The 19903-nt window shown below is 36.1% G+C and overlaps 1 protein-coding gene across 3 annotated transcripts in view; it reads right to left on the bottom strand.

Moving 5' to 3' along the window:
* The window catches only part of MTDH (metadherin), a 44645-nt gene that overhangs the window by 7321 nt on the left and 17421 nt on the right, over positions 1–19903 (bottom strand). For 2 of the 3 annotated variants that reach the window (XM_014550219.1, XM_014550220.1), the window contains 5 exons: positions 19164–19400; positions 16704–16793; positions 13915–14013; positions 5879–6003; positions 757–864 (listed from right to left, as the gene is read on the bottom strand). In XM_014550219.1, the coding sequence (XP_014405705.1) occupies positions 757–864; positions 5879–6003; positions 13915–14013; positions 16704–16793; positions 19164–19400 (659 nt within the window). The remainder of the gene's footprint in view (positions 1–756; positions 865–5878; positions 6004–13914; positions 14014–16703; positions 16794–19163; positions 19401–19903) is intronic. The other variant, XM_014550221.1, reaches the window with a different exon arrangement.

Here is a 19903-nt window from a genome sequence, read left to right as displayed (position 1 = left end):
AAAGGACTGAAATGCATAAATATGCCACAATATATATTTATATACTGTATATGAGGCCCCTAGAACCATAAGAAATGCAAAAAACTCACTGTTAATAACTCATTCTCAAATTGTCCCCCTTAAAAATCAAATTGCCGCCCTGACCAGTTTGGCTCAGTGGATAGAGCGTTGGCCTGCGGACTGAAGGATCCCAGGTTCAATTCCGGTCAGGGCATGTACCTTGGTTGCAGGCACATCCCTGGTAGGGAGTGTGCAGGAGGAAGCTGATTGATGTTTCTAACTCTCTATCACTCTCCCTTCCTCTCTGTAAAAAATCAATAAAATATATTTTTAAAAAATCAAATTGCCCCCTGTGGGGAGTGTGCCCCACATTGGGAACCACTGATCTACATTATAATCGAAAACATTTTCCCCCAGATAGGAAAGACCAAAGAAAAGGAAATGGAGGAGCAACAGAAAGTTAGAATTTCTGTAGGTGTGAAATGCTGTAGGAACCTCCTTTTCTATTTCAGCACAAAATGCATCTGGACTAATTTAGAATTTTATTTACTTACTTTTGGGTTTACAACTTGGATTTTTTTTTTTTTTAAAGCACAAAGGTTTTTTTTAAACAGTATGATGTATAAAATCTTTAAAACATTTAGGGAATTTTAAAATAAATTTGATGTCTTTTATCTCTACAGAGTCTTAGCATTTTCTTTTCACATTTCTGCAGTAGGTGCTTACTGAATGAAGCTTGTTATTTTGATATTCTACCTGTGCAGGAGAGTTATCGTCACCTTGCTTCTTCTTTTTCTTCTTTTTCTTTTTAGATTTCCCGGTTGAAAGAGCACCCTCTCCTTTTTCTTTATCATCATCTGAAACCTAATTTTAAAAGCAAAAGTGTTAAAGTGAACCAACTGATTTAGTTCTCATTATTCTGAAAAATATTATGAAATAATTTCATTTATTAGGGTTAGTTTTTATTTAAATACTAAATAAGAATTAGTAACAAGCAATAAAACTGATCTCAAATTACATCTTAAAAAATAAAGTACATGGAACTTCATTCTCCTATTGTCTATGACTGACCACTTTTTCCTTACATCTTTTCTACTTACTACAAGAGCTGTGCAAATCTTGGTTTTTAAAAATTCATTAGATAGGTAATTCTGTTTTATTTAAGAGTTTAAATGTAGAACTATTTGTATTAAAATTGAATTTGACCCTGTTAAGAGGATGGCAAACTACAGAATGGGAGAAAATATTTGCAAACCATATATCCACCAAGGACTTGTATCTAGATTATATAAAGAACACTAAAAATTCAACAGTAAAAAAACCAAGCAGTCTAAACAGAAAATGTGCAAGGATATGAACAGACATTTCATGAAAGAAGACAGACAGATGGCAAAAAAGCACATGGAAAGATGTGCAATATTATTAGCCATTAGGGAAATGCAGACTAAAAATTTACCATGAGTTATCACCACGTACCTATCAGAATGGTTAAAATAAAAAATAGTGGTCCTGGCCAGGTAGCTCAATTGGTTAGAGCACCATCCCAATATGCCAAAGTTGTCGATTTGATACCTGGCCAGGACACATACAAGAATCAGCCAATGCATGCATAAATAAGTAGAACAACAAATTGATGTTTCTCTCTCTTTCTCTAAAATCAAATTACAAAAAATTAAAGAAAAAAAATAGTGACAACAGCCAAGTGCTTGCAACGATGCAGAGAAATTAGATCACTCATGCATTATCAGTGGAAATATAAAGTGATACAGCCACTCTGGAAAACAGGCAGTTTTTAAAAAAATATTAAATATGAACCTACTACACCCAGGGATTGTACTCCTAGGCATTTATTCCAGAGAAATGAAAACTTATATTTGCATAAAAACTGGTACATGAATGTATACAGCAGCTTTATTCATAGCAGCCCCCAAATGGGAACAACCCAAATGTCCTTTACCAGGAGAATGATTAAATACAGGCATACCTCAGATATAATGCAGCTTCGGTTCCTGACCACAAATATTAAGCCAGTATTGCAATAAAGTTAGTTGCAATCTTTTTGCTGGTGGAGGGTCTTGCCTTCAATTTGTAAAGAAATGAAACATTTGTGAAGTGCAATAAAGCGAAGTGCAATAAGAACGAGGTATGCCTGTAAACTGAGTAGAGGTCCTCAAACTTTTTAAACAGGGGGCCAGTTCACTGTCCCTCAGACCGTTGGAGGGCTGGACTATAGTTTAAAAAAACAACTATGAACAAATTCCTATGCACACTGCACATATCTTATTTTGAAGTAAAAAAAACCAGAACGGGAACAAATACAGTATTTGTATTTGCATGTGGCCCGCGGGCTGTAGTTTGAGGACCCCTGGAGTAGAGCATGGACTACTACTCAAAAGTAAAATGAAGCAACTAATGATACATACAACGATTTGGAAGAAATTTTAGAGTAGCGGTTGCCAACTGGTGGTCTGTGAGGTCGGAAAGGTTGGCGACCGCTGCTTTAGAGAATTATGCTCAGTGAAAAAACAGTACCAAAAGGTTATATACTATATAATTCTTTACATAGAACATTCTTTCTTTTTTTTAAAAAATATATTTTGTTGATTTTTCACAGAGAGGGAGGGAGAGAGATAGAGAGAGTTAGAAACATCGATGCGAGAGAAACATCGATCAGCTGCCTGGGATGTGCCCGCAACCCAGGTACATGCCCTTGACTGGAATTGAACCTGGGACCTCTCAGTCCGCAGGCTGACGCTCTATCCACTGAGCCAAACCGGTTTCGGCACATAGAACATTCTTGAAGTGACAAAATTATAGAGATGATGAACAGCTTACTTCCTAGTTGGCTAGGGATTTGAAAAGGGGGTGGAGATAGGAAGGAAGAGAAGATGGTATGAAAAAGAGCAACCTGAGGAATCCATGAAGTAACAGAAATGTTCTGTATCTTGACTACATCAATGCCAAGTCCTGGTTGTGATGATACTATCCTATAGTTTCCAAAATATTACCAATGAGGGACACTGGGTAAAGGGTACAGGGGATCGCTCTGTATTATTTCTTACAAGTAAATGTGACTTTCTAATCATCTCAAAAGAAAAGGCTTAATTAAAAAATTAAATCTGAGAAAGTCACTGAAAATAACATTCTGCATGACAAAAACAGTGAATTAGAACTGTTAAATTAGTATTATTAGTACTGATGCTATCTCTTCACACATCACATATAGTTGAATTTTCTATGGAAAAGTGTCTTTTGTTTATTTTGCACAGGTGACAGCCAAGATCCCTAGACTATTCTTAGAGAAAGAGATTATATGGATACCTGCTATTTTTCTGTTCAGCACCATAGTCATTAGGATGATTTTAGAGGTCTCATTAACCACCAAATAGTTTACAAAATTACTATCAGAGAGAAAAACAAAACAAAACAAAACGCTGTACCACTTAGCTTTAGCTAACTGTAACTCAGTCATAAAAGAAAGGTAGTTCTGCATGGCAAAACACTGTTTTTGTTCATGGGAAAAAGGAGGAAATCAACTCCATACCATCTTTTAACTCAAATATTCTGAAAAACTGAAAATTCCTTTTAACCCCTTTCTCAATTTCATTCCCACATTACCTCCCTAGGGGTAATCATTATCATGAACTTCTTTTGTATCCATCTAATCAATTTTTCTATAAATTTATGTGTCTCCCCACACATGTGCACAAATGGTATCATTATTGTATCTTTCTGAAACTTGCTCACCATTTACTGAGATTTTAGTAATATTGATATACTAATTTAGCTTTATTTAATTCATTAAAAAAATCTGTCTAATATGCCATTGTACAAACATTTTATTTATCCATTCCCCAACTAATGGGCATTTAGATGGCTTCCCATTTTTGCTTAGAAATGTAAAGATGATCTCTGAATCTACTCAGAAAAAGAACTGCTATGATATGTGATAATTTTTACTCTATTCAGTGTTTCCACTGTTAAATTCTAATGATCAGGCATGGGAAGTTCCAGTTAAGAGAAACAGACTTTTAGTTGTACATTCACTAAACATTCAATAAGTATCAGAATGATTACTGTGTGCTAAGATACTATATACTAAGAAGCTTTTTTTTAAAATGTAGACTTTATTATTATTATTTTTTTAACAGTTTTAGGTTCACAGCAAAATTGAGCAGAAGGTAAAGATTTCCATATACTCCCTGCACACACACACACACACACACACACACAGACTCCCCCCTTCCCCCATTATCAACATTCCTTCAGAGTGGCACATTTGTTACAACCAATGAATCTACAGTGACACACCATTATCACTCAAAGTCCATAGCCAACATCAGGGCTCACTCTTGGTGTTGCACATTCTATGAGTTTGGACAAATGTATAGTGACACGGATCCACCATTATAGTATCATACAGAGTAGTTTCACTGCCCTAAGTACCCTCTGTACTCTGCCCATTTGTCCCTCTTTCCTCCAGCTCTTGGCAACTCTAGGAAGCTTTTGTAGGTCCAATCTAAAATTCATTATCCCCCCCCACCGACTCTGATTTTACTGGTAACTGCCCCCCTCTACATTTATTTATACCCTTAGTGGTAAATCCCATTAAGGACATCTCCCTTTCTCTGGTCCTTGAAGATGAGAGGTACTATATATCGAATTAAAGGCTAACCCACAATCCACTTGTGCCTAAGATTCCCCGAACTCTATTGCTAGGATCTTATTCTATTAGTGAAATCTCTTATATTTAACTTTACTTAAGATCCTTTGCCTCTTTGCTTACAGATATGTTAAAGCAGTAGATAAACTACGAATTTAGCCCAATGCTAGTTTCTGTAAATAAAGTTGACTTCTGTGTTGCCTATGGCTACTTTTGCACTACTGTGTGGCTCTTTATTAAAAAACCTGCCGACCCTGCATTAACATCTCTCCTACTGCCCGGCCAGAGTGGCTCAGTGGTTGAGTCAGAGCACATGCCCAGGTTGTGGGCTCAGTCCCCAGTGTGGAGTGTGTAAGAGGCAGCTGATCAATGATTCTCTCTCATCACTGATGTTTCTATCTCTCTCTCCCTCTCCTTTTTAAAAAAAAAAAAAAAGAAAAGAAAAAGAAAAAAAAAGAACTGAACTGATAGCTCAAGGTGTGGATTGGTTCAATTATGTGAATCTTACAGTTATCATAAACGATGACAGGGCTAGAGGTGGAGAGGAAAATAAACTTCATATATATCTTTTAAAAATATTTTTTATATGTTTTATATATACATGTATATATATATATATATTTTCTTTCACTTATTTATTCCTTTTTCTGAATGCCAAGCATGTTGCTAGAGCTACAGAAACAAGAACTTCATGGACCCTTTCTTTAAGGAATGTAGCCTAGAAGGGGGAAGACAGACATGTAAATAATTGATCCTATTACTAGCTGGTTCCACAGATGTGTACTATTTTACCTCTCCACTAAGCATGTTACCTATTTCCCTGCCTTGGTGCCTTTTTCATGATGTTCTCAGTCTTGTCTGCTGCTATGAAGACTTCCTTAATCTTACACTGGACACCAATTTACTTTTTTCTAAAACACATTAAGAGTTGGTAGGCTATTATAGTAATTCTGATAAGTGGACAAGAAATGTTTGTTTTCCTATCAGCGTCTAATAGTGCTTTCCATATAAAGCCCTCCATAATTTGTGGGGGGGAAAAACAACAGTGATATAGAGAAGGCATGCAGGCAAAAGATAATTGAAGTAAATACAATCATAATGTCTCCCTGAAGCAATATGGATATACTTATAATAATATATACTAATTAATATACTAATAATTCTACGATAGTTGGGTGTGAAGAAATAAACATACCCACCAATCCCTTTACTCACTTTTTGGTCATCAGGAACTGGCTCCTGGGACTTCAGGAACTGGGCTCGTTCTTCATCTACCCAATTCCCCCACTCTTCTGCTGGTGCATTCCAATCAGAGCTGGGATCAGCAGAAGACAGACCATCTAAAATTTAACATTGTGAATTAGGTATCTATCATTTCTGCCAAAAACTAAAATGCAAAAACTAAAATCCCTTATGTTACACTAAGCTGTAATTTCAACTATTGTTCCTTCTCCCGAGCACATTTTAAAAGCTAGAAAAACCCCCCAGTAACATGATGGTAAAAGAAAACACACCTTTGCCCAGCTTCTACTGGGCACATCATATGGCTATTTAAGTGGAATTTCTAAGGAACTCCAGAAAACTTATAAATTTTTACTCTAGACTTCAAAATTCCTTTCTTTAACTCTAGGAGGTACTGGCTTATTCTAAAAGAGAAAAACATTCTTTGGCTTTACCCTGACTAAGCAACTAATTCTCAAAGTTAATCCTTCCCTCCTCTTCCAGGATATCCTACAGGCTTGCATATATACTTTTGTAACAACAACTTGTAGTCAGATTTCATTTAACACTGGTTTAAGATAACAAAAGTTAGACTTCATGTCTAAATAGTTAATAAGTTTAGAATTCTAATACAGTACTGCTTTATTGAAAAAATCCACTCTTTCCCCACTACTACCAAATGCTGCTTTCATTAAACACTAAATTCTTTCATATACATTTCAGTCTGTTATTAGAATTTCTATTCTATTCCACTGATTTATTCCTGGGATAGTGCCATCTATAATAATGAAAGCGTAATATGCTAATTAGACGGCCGAACAGTGGAACGACCTTCCAGATGACCTTCCGGATGAAGCCAGGGCTGTGAGGGCCGAGCCCCTTGCACGAATTTCGTGCATTGGGCCGCTAATATACATAATATAACTGTGCAATATATTTTATTATCCAGGAAAACAAATCTGCCAGCATTACTCTCATTTTCTTTCTATTCTTATTTTTCCATGTGAACTCTGTAACAGTGTTTTTTTTTTTTTCAAAGGGGAGGTATTATGACACATCTTCATGAAGGCTTTAAAACCTATATTTTGAAAGAATATGTAATCTGGGGAAAACCTCACAGGAAAAAAATCATAGACATAACTGTCTGTACAGTATGATCCCAAATTTATAGGAGTAAGATATACAAGAAAAAAATACATAACAGATATATCTTAACAGTGGAATTACAGGAATTTCATCTTATTAAGCACTTACTATGTACTAGAACTTGAGCTAGGTAGGTACCGGAGATACAAAGATCAGTATGACATAATCCCGCCCACCCCTATGACGCTCACAGTCTATCTACTCAGGGATCATGTTATAGGTAAATATAACAGCAGAGTGATAGATTCTGTTACACAGGGTGTAGAGAGAGAGAGAGGAGGGGCTAAACCAGTAGAGAATGGGGAGAGACTGAAAGTGTAAGCAAGAGAAAGTCTAATGGAGGTAAAACATGTAACAAGTGATTACAAGTGTGAAATGTGTTACAAAAAAGGAAGTCCCTTCCTATATTTTGAAATTTATTAACATAAGCAGGTATCTTGGGCCATTATTACATAGCATTAACAGAGAGAGTAAGAAGGACCTTTTATAGCCCTGACTGGGTAGCTCAGTTGGTCAGTGTTTTGATCATACACCAAAAGTTTGCGAGTGTAGGCCAAATCGCTAGGTTGCGGGTCTGATCCCTGGTTGGGGCAAGTACGGGAGGCAACCAATCTATCTCTCTCTCTTTCTCCCTCAGGTGAGGATTTAAAAAATTCAAAAATAAAAAAAGTATCTTATAGTCAAATGGTTCTACATATCTACATGTGAATATTGCTCTAACACTTAATAAATATGTCATTTTTGTTAAATTTCTTAACTGTAATGAACTACATACTAACTTCATAGGATTGCTGAGAGGATTATACTATAAAAGGGTAATATGCTAATTAGACCAGTCGACTGGACATCTTCCGGTCATCCTTCCAGACAAAGCTACGGTGGCAGGGGCCGAGGCAGAGGCAGTTAAGGGTGATCAGGCCGGCAGGGGAAAGCAGCTAGGGGCGATCAGACAGGCAGGCAGGCAGGTGAGCGGTTAGGAGCCAGCGGTCCTGGCTTGCGGGAGGGATGTCCAACTGCCGGTTTAGGCCCGATCCCTTCAGACACCCCCCGAAGGGTCCTGGATTGGAGAGGGTGCAGGCCGGGCTGAGGGACACCCCTCCCCCACCCCCGTGCACGAATTTCGTGCACCAGGCCTCTAGTATGAGATACATGTAAAGAAGTTCATAACAATGCAGTAAGTGTTCAATAAATGGTAGCTATTGTTTTTACAACAGAAAGCCAGTTTTCAAGCTTTAAGGCATATACAATTAAGAATTTACTTTTCACCCTAGCTAGTTTGGCTCAGTGGATAGAGTGTTGGCCTGTGGACTGAAGGGTCCCAGGTTTGATTCCAGTCAAGGGCACATGCCCGGGTTGTGGGCTCAATCCCGGTAGGGGCTGTGCAGGAGGCAGCAGATCTATGATTCTCTCTCATCATTGTTGTTTCTGTCTCTCTCTTCCTCTCCCTTCCTCTCTGAAATCATTAACAATATATTTAATAAAAAAAAATTTCCTTTTCGTCCAGCCAGTGTGGCTCAGTAGTTGAGTGTTGACCTATGAACCAGGAAGTCACAGTTCGATTCCCGGTTAGGGCACATGCCCAGGTTGTTGCCTCAATTCCGTGTGGGGCATGAAAGAGGCAGCCAATCAATGATTCTCATCACTGATGTTTCTATCTCTCTTTCCCTCTCCTTTCCTCTCTGAAATCAATAAAAATTTATTTAAAAAAAAAAAGGATTTTTCATAATCCTGATAAATCTCTCAATAAGACATACTTGTTATGTCTCAATGTAGAAATCATTTTTACAAGTATAAAGGAGTCTAGTAGATGTCTAGAACCAATTGCTCATCTTACACCAAGCATTCATTAACAATACTACTGTTAGGAGATTTGAATGCCAAAGCTGTCATTGGTTTTGCTTACACTTCACAAGAAACCCAGATTTGGAAATTTACTGTCTATAAGCCAGATCTCTAAGGCCTCTTGCCAGAAAATTTATTTTCTTTTATTAAGAAAACAAGTTTAGGCAAGTGAATGGGAAATATACTAACATATAAACTATTCTCTTAATAAATATGGTATGTGGGTGTGGGGAATTAAAATCTAGTGAAGTACTTAGTGAAAATATATTTTTTAGCCCAGCCGTTGTGGTTCAGTAGTTGAGTGTCGACCTATGAACCAGGCAGTCATGGTTCGATTCTTGGTCAGGGCACATCCCCAGGTTGTGGGCTTGAATCCTGGTGTGGGGCTTGCAAGAGGCAGCCAATCAATGATTCTCACTCATCAGTGTTTTTATCCCTCTCTCCCTGTCCCTTCCTCTCTGAAATCAATAAAAATATATTTTAAAAAATTATGTATTTTAAAGGCTTAAATGACCATAAAGTTCGGAGAGTAACTGTACTATGGTTTAACTTCCATAAGAACATTAACAGAAGCATAATTTCTACTGGCTTTGCAAAACTTTATTGGTGCCCAGCTGGTGTGGTTCAGTGGTTGATCGCTGACCCATAAACTAGGAGGTCACGGTTCGAGTCCCATTTAGGGTACATGCTGGGGTTTCAGGCTCGATCCCCAGTGGGGGGCTTTCAGGAGATGACCAATCGATGATTCTCTCTCATCACTGATGTTTCTCTCTCTCTCCCCCTTCCTCTCTAATAGCAATAAAAACATATTTAAAAAAACTTCATTGGTGATGTTTCCATGTTTATTGATCTCAGGTTGTTGTTTTTTAATTAACTAGGTCAAATGAAAACTATTTTAATACAACAGATCAATCATCTAAACCTAAACACTGTCACCAGGAGACTTCTCAACACTTAATTCTTAAGATTCATGGGACTAATCTGCTAACTTCTTAGACATAGTTTCCTTAAAACTGCATAGTATAGCTTCATTCATAGTATAGGTCTCTCCATCTATCTATAATAATTAAAGGGTAAAATGCAAATTATACTGGACATCCTTCCGGATGACCTTCTGGATGAAGTTGGGGCTGCGAGGGAAGCCTGGGTCCTGGGTGCCAGAGGGAAGCCGGTGCTGGCAGCCAAGGGAAGGAAGGCCTACTCTTGAATTTCATGCATCGGGCCTCTAGTTTATACATAATTTCGTATTTTTCAAAATTCCCCCATTAGTTTACCAACATCTTTTCTTCCTTTTTTTTTATTTTGTTAATCCTCACCAGATAATATTTTTTCCATTGATTTTTAGGGAGGGAGGGGAAAGGAGGGAGGGAGGAAGAGAGAGAGAAAACATCCATGTAAGAGAGACCCATTGATTGGTTGCCTCCTGCGACCAGGGTCTGGGATCAAACCTATAACCCAGGTATGTACCCCTGACTGGGAATTGAACCTGTGACCCTTCAGTCTGAGGGCTAACACTCTAACCACTGAACAATACTGACCAGGGCTGCCAATATCTTTTCAAAGAACCATATTAGCTGTCTTCAAAATGGTAAGCAATGTATGTCTCCATTTAATTCGCTTGTGGAACAATGTCTAGGTTTAAACATCTCATAGCTAATCTCTATTTTATCTCAGCAAGAAAATGGCTGTTAGCTGTTTCTTACCAGAATTTAATTCATTAACTTTAATAAAACACAACAATTACATTAAAAAGATATTCTCCAGTGTTTAAACACACAATACTAATTAATTAACCCCATAGAACAGACTAATTTTGCCTCTAGAAGACGACATCAACAACAGCATAGTAGCACATACTCAATATTTACTAGAATATTAGAACATAGGGCAGTGTTCTAAGTGTATTATAATGTTCTAATATGTATTATATTATTTAATCCTCTCAACAACTCTGCTAGGGGAGGGAGGAGAACTACCATTTTTACAGATGATGAAACTGAGGCATAGAGCCATGTCTTAGGGCAAAGATAAAGAAGTAAGATTTAAGCCCACATAGTCCTCAAGCCTCATGCTCTTTTTTTTTAAAAAATATTTTTATTGATTTTTTACAGAGAGGAAGGGAGAGGGACAGAGAGTCAGAAATATCGATGAGAGAGAAACATCGGTCAGTTGCCTCCTGCACACCCCCTACTGGGGATGTGCCCGCAACCATGGTACATGCCCTTGACCAGAATCGAACCTGGGACCCTTCAGTTCGCAGGCCGACGCTCTATCCACTGAGCCAAACCAGTTAGGGCAAGCCTCATGCTCTTAAACCCCTTCATTATGCTGTGCCAACAAAAACAAAGTTCTATTCAAAATCTCACTTTTTATAGGGGTTATGATGATGTTTTTTTATGGCCAAGATAACTGATAGATTAACATCTGCCCTTAAAAATATAAGATGCTATACTGTAGCATCTTAACCTTATATTCAAGTGCCTGGGTAGAATCAGTGCCTTTTTGTCATATAATAATGTCTATGCCTCAAACCAGACAGGCAATATATATAGATTTAATTGATTTTTAGAGAGAGAGGAAGGGAGAGGGATAGATAGAAATATTGTGGATTGGCTGCCTCCTGCATGCCCCCTACTGGGGATCAAGCCCGCAACATAGACATGTGACCTCTTGGCTTATGGGCTGACACTCAACCACTGACCCACACCAGCTGGCAAAGAGTCAATAAATTAATCATATTACACTGTGAAATGTAAAGCTAGTGTGTGTGTATGTGTGTACACACTTTGTGGATTAATAATCTCAAATATTAAATCATGCCGTCTACAAATTTAGAAGGAATAAGTACATTCACCGAGTACCAACATTAGCCACATTAATGATGACAACACACAAAATAAAATTCACACAGGAAATGAGGTTAAAGAGAAACTTTGGACTTAAAAGACTGCCAATACAGCATAACAAGCTTGAGAAAGATGGTATTCCTGATACTACTTTAAGTACAGAGTCATGTGGATACATGTTTCTCAGTCTTGTTGTAGCAGCCAATCATATTTTTCGTATTACAAGAATAGTTAAAGAGATGAAAGAGGAGTTGTTCTATTCAAGTTGAGAAGTCTAGAGCCTTGTTTGCTCAGTTTTCCTCAGCCTCATACCACAGCTGCCCAAGACATTTCCACCTCACTCCTGCTATTTTCTTACAGTCACTCCTATTGTTCTTTAATCACGCCTCAATTCTATTGGGCATAAACTTGATCATTCTTCCCAAAGTTTCTTTTGCTCCATTTTACAACTCAATTAATCTAGATTCCAAGATAAGTGAGAAGAAAAAGTCCAAGCCATATGAGGTACTACATTTTAAAGTCAGGACTAGAACTGGGATACACATTCTAAACCAGAAACTCCAACCCTCAGCTTCCTAATCTTTAGCCAGCAATTCAAGGCTTTTCACAACATGGTCCTCCCTAATCTACCTTTTCAACTTCATCTCCCTTAAACTATAAGAATTGTGCTTCAACTAATCTATATAGAGACTAATCAGTGTACACACTAATCCTTGTGCTGTTTCGAGCTTACCTTCATGATTACAATCATCACCAAGGCTGTACCATGTAGTGGTTAAAAGCATGAACTCTGGAGCTAGACTACGAAAGTTTGCTATCATCTCCTCCACTTAACTTGAGCTGTGTGGCCAGGTTGGAAGTTAGGTAACTTTCCTTTGCCTCAGTTTCTTAATATGGTAAGTATGGGGGAAAAAAATAACACCCACTTCATGGAATTGTTATAAGCACTAAATTAACAGTAGTTACAAGACTTAGAGCAGTGCCCGGCCAGTGTAGCTCAGTGGTTGAGCATCAGCCCATGAATCAGGTGGTCACTGGTTCGATTCCTAGTCAGGACACATCCCCAGGTTGCGGGCTTGATCCCCAGTAGGGGACGTGCAGGAGGAAGCCGATCAATGATTCTCTCTCATCATTGATGTTTCTAACTCGCCCTCTCCCTTCCTCTCTAATATATATATTTAGAGCGGTGCCTGGCACATAGCCACATGTTTGCTATAATCATTATTACTACTGAACACCTGTGTAAAAGTGCTGCACTAGGTACCGAGGATATAAAAGAGCGAGAGTTCCTGTCTTCAGAGATTTCAACTCTACTTGAAGAAACAAAACACATTCTTTTTTTTTTTTCTTTAAATATATTTTGATTGATTTCAGAGAGGAAGGGAGAGGGTGAGAGAGATAGAAACACCAATGATGAGAACCATTATTGGTTGCCTCCTGCACGGCCCTACTGGGGGGTCGAGCCCACAACCCGAGCATGTGCCCTTGACCAGAATCAAACCCGGGACCCTTCAGTCTGCAGGCTGACGCTATATCCACTAAGCCAAACTGGATAGGACCAAAACATATTCTTTAAAAAAAATTTTAATCAAGGCGAAAATGGTAGAAAATTCCAAAAGTAAATGCTAAATAAATAACAGAAAAAATGATGTGCTGTAAAAATTCTGAGAAAGGAGTAAATTCGGAGGTTTGGAGTTTTAAAAAAAATCCAATTTAAAAAAAAAAGATAGTATGAGCTTTCTAACATAAAAACCATTATATTTTTCCCTTTTTTTGTTTTTGTTTTGTTAAATAACTCTTGCCTTTAATGTTCTTATGCTTCTATTAGAAATTAGGCTAAAGAAATGGTTTTCTACCAATAAAAAAACTTGCACGCCTCACAAATTCAAATCCATTCCGATATATTTTAGAACATTCACTTAAAACAAAAATTGTAAAACTAGAGCAACTATAAGACAATTTCATGTTTAAATATCTCAATCATAAAAAGTGAATTTAGTTTTAATTCTATAGGTATTCAACAATTAGTTTACAAGTAATACATTTGGTATTAGATTAGATTACTATGACCTAAAAGGTTAGAAAGTAGGATTAAAATTAAAATATAGAGCATAAATTCAGGAAGCTAGAAATTCTGAAAAAGAAACAAAAACAAACAGAAAAACCCCCAAACTGATAATTTTTAAAAGGACATACTTAACCCAGACCATTCATCATCGATATAGGGCTGATTACGGCTAACATCCCACTGATAATCAGAAGTGGTAGACTGAGAAACTGGCTCAGCAGTAGACCCTTAAATGAAAACGAATGCAATAAAATTAAAAATGGAATTTTCTAATGATGTTTTATAACAATTCTATACTTTGCATATGGAGACTTAATTTTTTTTTTATTTCTCCTAAAAAAACAAACAAAAAAAAAAACTCAGACATTATAAGAGTTAAGATAAAGGAAAAGTAGAATTAAGGGTAATTTTAGATTACACATGACAATCATTTGATCTAATTCACTAATAAGAAATATATTTTTCCTTAGTACCAATCCATTAGATTTTGTCTTTTATAATATATTCTTCAAACTAGTTATATATTTCAAAAGGTCAAAAAAGTTTTATTGGGGCAACGGGTGCAGGATGAAGGGGGTCAATGGGGAAATAAAAGGGAAATCTGTAATACTTTCAACAATAAAGATAAATTTTAAAAAAGTTTTATCTCTCTTCTTAATTGAAAATGATAAAGCACAAAAGAAATCCTGGATGTTTTAGGGTAGTCTATATCCTTAGAACCCTGAAGGAGAGAACTAGAAAATGTCTGAGTTTGCTAGAATTTTTTGCCTAAGGAAAAGTTAAAGAAGAGAGAGATGATTATTCTAGATCAGTGGTTCTCAACCTTCCTAATGCCACGACCCTTTAATACAGTTCCTCATGTTATGGTGACCCCCAACCATAAATTATTTTCGTTGCTACTTCATAACTGTAATTTTGCTACTGTAAACAATATGTAATTATATATGTGTTTTCCGATGGTCTTAGGCGACCCCTGTGAAAGGCTCATTTGACCCCCAAGGGGGTCGCGGCCCACAGGTTGAGAACCGCTGTTCTAGAGAGTTAAGGCAGTGAGAAGCCAAAGAGATAAGAAGAGTTATGCTGGTGGTTTAGAGACCAAGTTAAATTCAGGTGCATTTAATGAAAAGAGAATACAGTTGACCCTTGAATGATATGGGTTTGAATGGTGTGGGTCCACTTATTCACAATTTTTTTTTCCAGTAAAATTTTTGTAAATACTTTCTTTTCCTTATGATTTTCGCAACAGTTTTCTTTAGCTTACTTTATTGTAAGACTACAGTATATAATATATATAGAACATACAAAATATGTGTTAACACACTTTATGTTTTCAGTAAGGCTTCCGGTCAACAGTAGCCTATCTATCAGTAGTCAAGTTTTGGGGGAGTCAAGTTACATGCATATTTTCAACTGTGCAGGGGTGTGTGTGTGGTGTGTCAATGTTCCTAACTCCTGCATTGTTCAAGGGTCAGCTATATTCTAAGTGTTTTCTGTTTTTACTTTTCTTTTTTTGGGTGGGTGGAGAAGAAGTGAGGGGGGGTGGTGGTCATATAGTCCTTAAGAATCTGATAACAGCTGTGGTAAACTACTGTCCAGAACTTACACAAAAAATTGCATATAGTTTTAGGGACATATAAATTCATGGGTGCCAGGTCAAAACACCCTGCTCTATAGCCATAAATTCATTTCAGAATGCAAATGTTCTTCATCCAGGATATATATACCCCAGACCTTCTGAATAAGAATCTCTGTATCAGAATCCTTAGGTGACTCTAATATTCACTTTGGATTCAGAGTCACTGATATAAAGAATTGGTTAAAAAAAATACCTGTTAGTATAAAAGATACAATCACTTCTTCTGATCAAAGTCTTTACTAACAAATTTTACTAGCATTCCACTAATATAACTGCTTGATATACTCAATAGTTATGCACCTATGTTGTACTAGTCACCAAATGAAGACAGCAATTAACTTGTACCTCTGGAAGTAAAATGTACTCTGAGACTAGGAATTGGCAAACTATTACCCATAGTCCAAATCCAGCCATCCCTTCTTTTGTATACCCTATGAGCTAAGAATAATACCAGATTTTTAGGTGGTTGGAAAAAAAATCAAAAGAATTTAATATTTCAGAACCAGACACTCCTCTGTTTATGTATCACTTCTGGCTGCTTTCCTGTTATGATACAATTCAGTAGTTGCAACAGAGATAGTATGGCTCACAAAGCCTCAAATGTTTACTATTGGGCTCTACAGAAAATGTTTGCTGACCCCTTTTCTAGACTAGTGACTCCAGACACTGGGGAACCACATAATTAGTGCACTGGGTCCATGAATTCCAACATCAACCAAGCATTACAAACTAAGCATCTCCCCATGTTTAAGTAATATTTGTTAGGTACTTATAGCTTCTATACGATTAATAAAAGGCATATCCATTTAAGTTATGCTGAAATTTTAGAAGTTTACTAGCAATAATATACTTTCTAATCAATATATACTCAAGTAGAGTGATTATGTGAGGGCCCATATAACCTGAAAAGCTTCACTATAAACTTACGATGAATAAGTGAAAATAGAAACAAAATGCCAAATTACAAGTATGGCAGGAGTACACTAGTAACAGCAGAGTATCTTGACCCTGAAAGGAAGGCCTTCCATTTGTACTTGTCTGTGTGCCAAAGCACTTCCAGTTATGTTGGGCCACGGAATCTTATGTCCACTGCAGAAAGGAACTCAGTCACTTGCAGATTAAGAACTTAGGTCTTTCTTCCCCTTTTATTAAGGCCTCTGTCATTTATATTATATATCTATTATTATATTGATAGCAATACTTGACACTACTTTTCAAATAGCAAGAGCTAAATTAAACAGAAATTTTTTGTTAACTAAATGAAAGACTGTTTTCACATACCAGAAACAGCAGAGTTAAGTGTGAGAGATGCAAAAGAAGCAGAATTCTGTTCAGAGGTATTCATTCCCCTATCCACACTAGACCAAGCAGCTGTTAAAATAAAGAACGTCACTTGGAATCTTTGATTTGCAATGAAACTTAAAAGATTTGTACAGATTTAAAACTATGGTATCAATATTATATAACCTTAGAAATTAGAACCACTTAATATAGCAATTGCTACTATTTAGTGAATGTTTATTATGTACTGGCTCTTTACACCAACCACTTTTAATCTTTAGGGCAAACTTGCTAGCAAAGTTTCAGAGTAGTTAAGTAACTTGCTGACAGTCAGAAAACAGCTGAGCCAAGACAGGAACTTAGGCTGATTTCCAAAGCCTATTATGCTCTTTCTACCATTGCAAACTACCTTATTATCTACCACAATTAAGCTACAACTTTGGGCCAGGGACTGAACTTTATACTTGACATTCATTTATCAAATCCTCACAAGTACTTAAATATGAGGTTCATACAGGAAGTTAAATAAACTACCCTAATTTCCATAAAAGCCAGTGGAAGAATAGGGATTCATACCAAATTGATCTATTTGAGGTAGTCCATGCTTATTCCACTACACCATGCTATCTTCTCAACATTTCCAAGAGATTTCTTACTTCTATATGAATATTTTAAGGAGCATATACATCTATGATGTCAGACACTCCTGAGCAAACCTAATTTCATAGTTCTCTTTCAATTTCAACAAAGGTCCTAATCCATCTAAGCAGGAACTCTAATCTGCTGCTTAATTTCATCTCTAACAACATTAAGCAAATACCACCTATTTTATGTCCTAATTATGAAAATGCCACATAGCTTTTGTAAATAAGTTGCAAATAGGTCACAGTTCTTAACATTACTTGATAAAACTTGACCATTGGTTGCTTTACAGCATAGAAATTTATGCTTTCCTCACTGCTGAAATTAGCTGGGAAATTAGGGATTGTTTCTTCCTCCAAATTTTGGTATTCCTACACAATTTTTGGATATTGCAGAGGGAGGATGGGAGAGCAAGCTTAAGAACAGTATTAGTAAATGATCTAAAGTTTGCTTCGTGGAGACATTAGTCAACATGAATCTTTTTAAGCTTAAAGGTGATGGGAAAAGCAAATAACAGGAGGAAGTGATTTTTTTTTCGACTTAAACTAAAAGGAATATACTAACAAAAATAATCTGGCAAGCACAACAGAAAAAAAATATCTTTGATGCATTGAAATTACAACTTAATAAAAAAAATCACTAAGAAGCAAAGAACATGAATAGAAATTCATAAAAGAAATAGACATGATCAAGAAAGTTGTGAAAATATGTAATACTTTTAACAATAAAGATTTAATAAAAAAAAGTTGTCAAAAATATTCAGCCTCATTAGTAATTTGAAAAAATTAACCAAAAACAATGTATGTTCTTTTTGCTTATCAATTAGAAAAGATTTTTAGAAATAAGAATACCCAACCTTAGTCAGCATATGACAAATGGCACTCATACTGGTACTGATATATAAATTAGAACTCTCTTAGAAAATATGTTGATATATGTCATGTAGCATTATAAACATTCATATTCCCTTTAATATAATATCACTCCCAAGAATCTATCCTAAAGAAATAATCCCAAAACAAATATATTCAATGCAATGTTATTTATAATGACTAAAAAAATAGAAAAATTTCTCCAATAACGCAAAAGTATTTAGTAACTTATGCTATGCTTATACAATGTATTATAGGGCCATTAAATAAAAACACTTACAAAATGAAAAATGTTTATGTAATAATGTTAAGTGGGAGGTGGGAACATAAAAATGCCTATCTGATTTGGATTATGTAAAAGAAAAATTGTACACAGGGGGGGAAAAAGGCCATAAAATACACAAAAATACAGTGGTTGGCATTGGGTGGTACAGTAACACTGAGTTTTTTCTTCTCTTTCTGCAGTTTTCCATATTAAACATGCATTTCTTTTCATAATACACCCACCCACCCACCCACCCCTGAAATTAAGTTGCTTTTAATTTGATGGCTCTCAACAGAAAAAAGAGCCTCAACTACTGATCTTTGTTTTAAAACCCAGGGGAAAAATTAATTACAAAGAGGCATTAAACTACTGAAATTAATAAAAACGACTGGTCACACATTACACTTATTACATCACTAAAAATATAATTATACCCATTAGCTACATGGGTAATCAAATGTGATAAAGTATGTGAAAGCACTAAGTCAAGAGCAAATAATAAATGCTATTATTTATTTAGTTTGCTCCATAAGAAGGACCTGAGATGAGTTAATTATTGCTATTATTTCTGTATGGTATTACTAAATTTTATACTTATGGATCTTTTTTCATTCCTGGGAAATTCACAATGTACCAGATAAACAATTTTAAATGAATTTAAAAATTTCTAACATTTCTTACCAATGCCAGAAAAAATTGAACGGTCACTCCAACTCCTTCCCCAGTCTTTTCCATTCGCATTAGCATCTCCAGTGTCTTGACCCCAAGCAGATGGCTCAGTTTTCCTCTTGCCTGCAGAAGCAGGTGAAACAGAGTTCCACTTCTCCTCCCCTGCACTTATCTGTGAGGAGAGTTTTATAGACTTTTCATTCCAGCCTCCTCCATTTATAGTGAGGTTTTCATTCAATCCTGAAGAAACTTAAAGAGAGAAAATAAAGATTAAAAACTGGTACATGACTCTTTGTTAAAACTGGGATATTTTCAAATTTCTAGGATTGCTCAGTTTATATTTATCACTCATTATTTCCCTATACTGCCCTCTAAATAGCCTGAGCTTGAAAGAAGAAAATAAAGAATTTAAAAAGTGACATGACCAGCATGAATGACTTTTAATTTAAAAACTAAGAGGACGTTTGACCTTAATATATATTCACTAATGTTTTCAACAGCAGAATGACTTGTTCAAAGGAAATGCAACAGAACAAAAAGGAAACCAATATAGTCTGTATACTCAGAATACTTACCCACTAAAATATAAAGATTTCATCTTAGTTATAGGTTCTTTACTTAAATATTTACATATTTACTATGTATAAAGCACTAATTCTAAAATCATTAAAATCAACTGAAAATTTTTTCCTTTTTTTCATGCATGAAAGATGTTTACTGCAACATTGTATATAATATTAGAAATGAAAAGT

This window comes from Myotis brandtii, unplaced genomic scaffold, assembly GCF_000412655.1.
Source record: "Myotis brandtii unplaced genomic scaffold, ASM41265v1 scaffold59, whole genome shotgun sequence".
NCBI classification, from domain to species: Eukaryota; Metazoa; Chordata; class Mammalia; order Chiroptera; family Vespertilionidae; genus Myotis; species Myotis brandtii.
The sequence above is the reverse complement of the archived record's forward strand: the minus strand, read 5'-3'. Positions and strand labels throughout refer to the sequence as shown.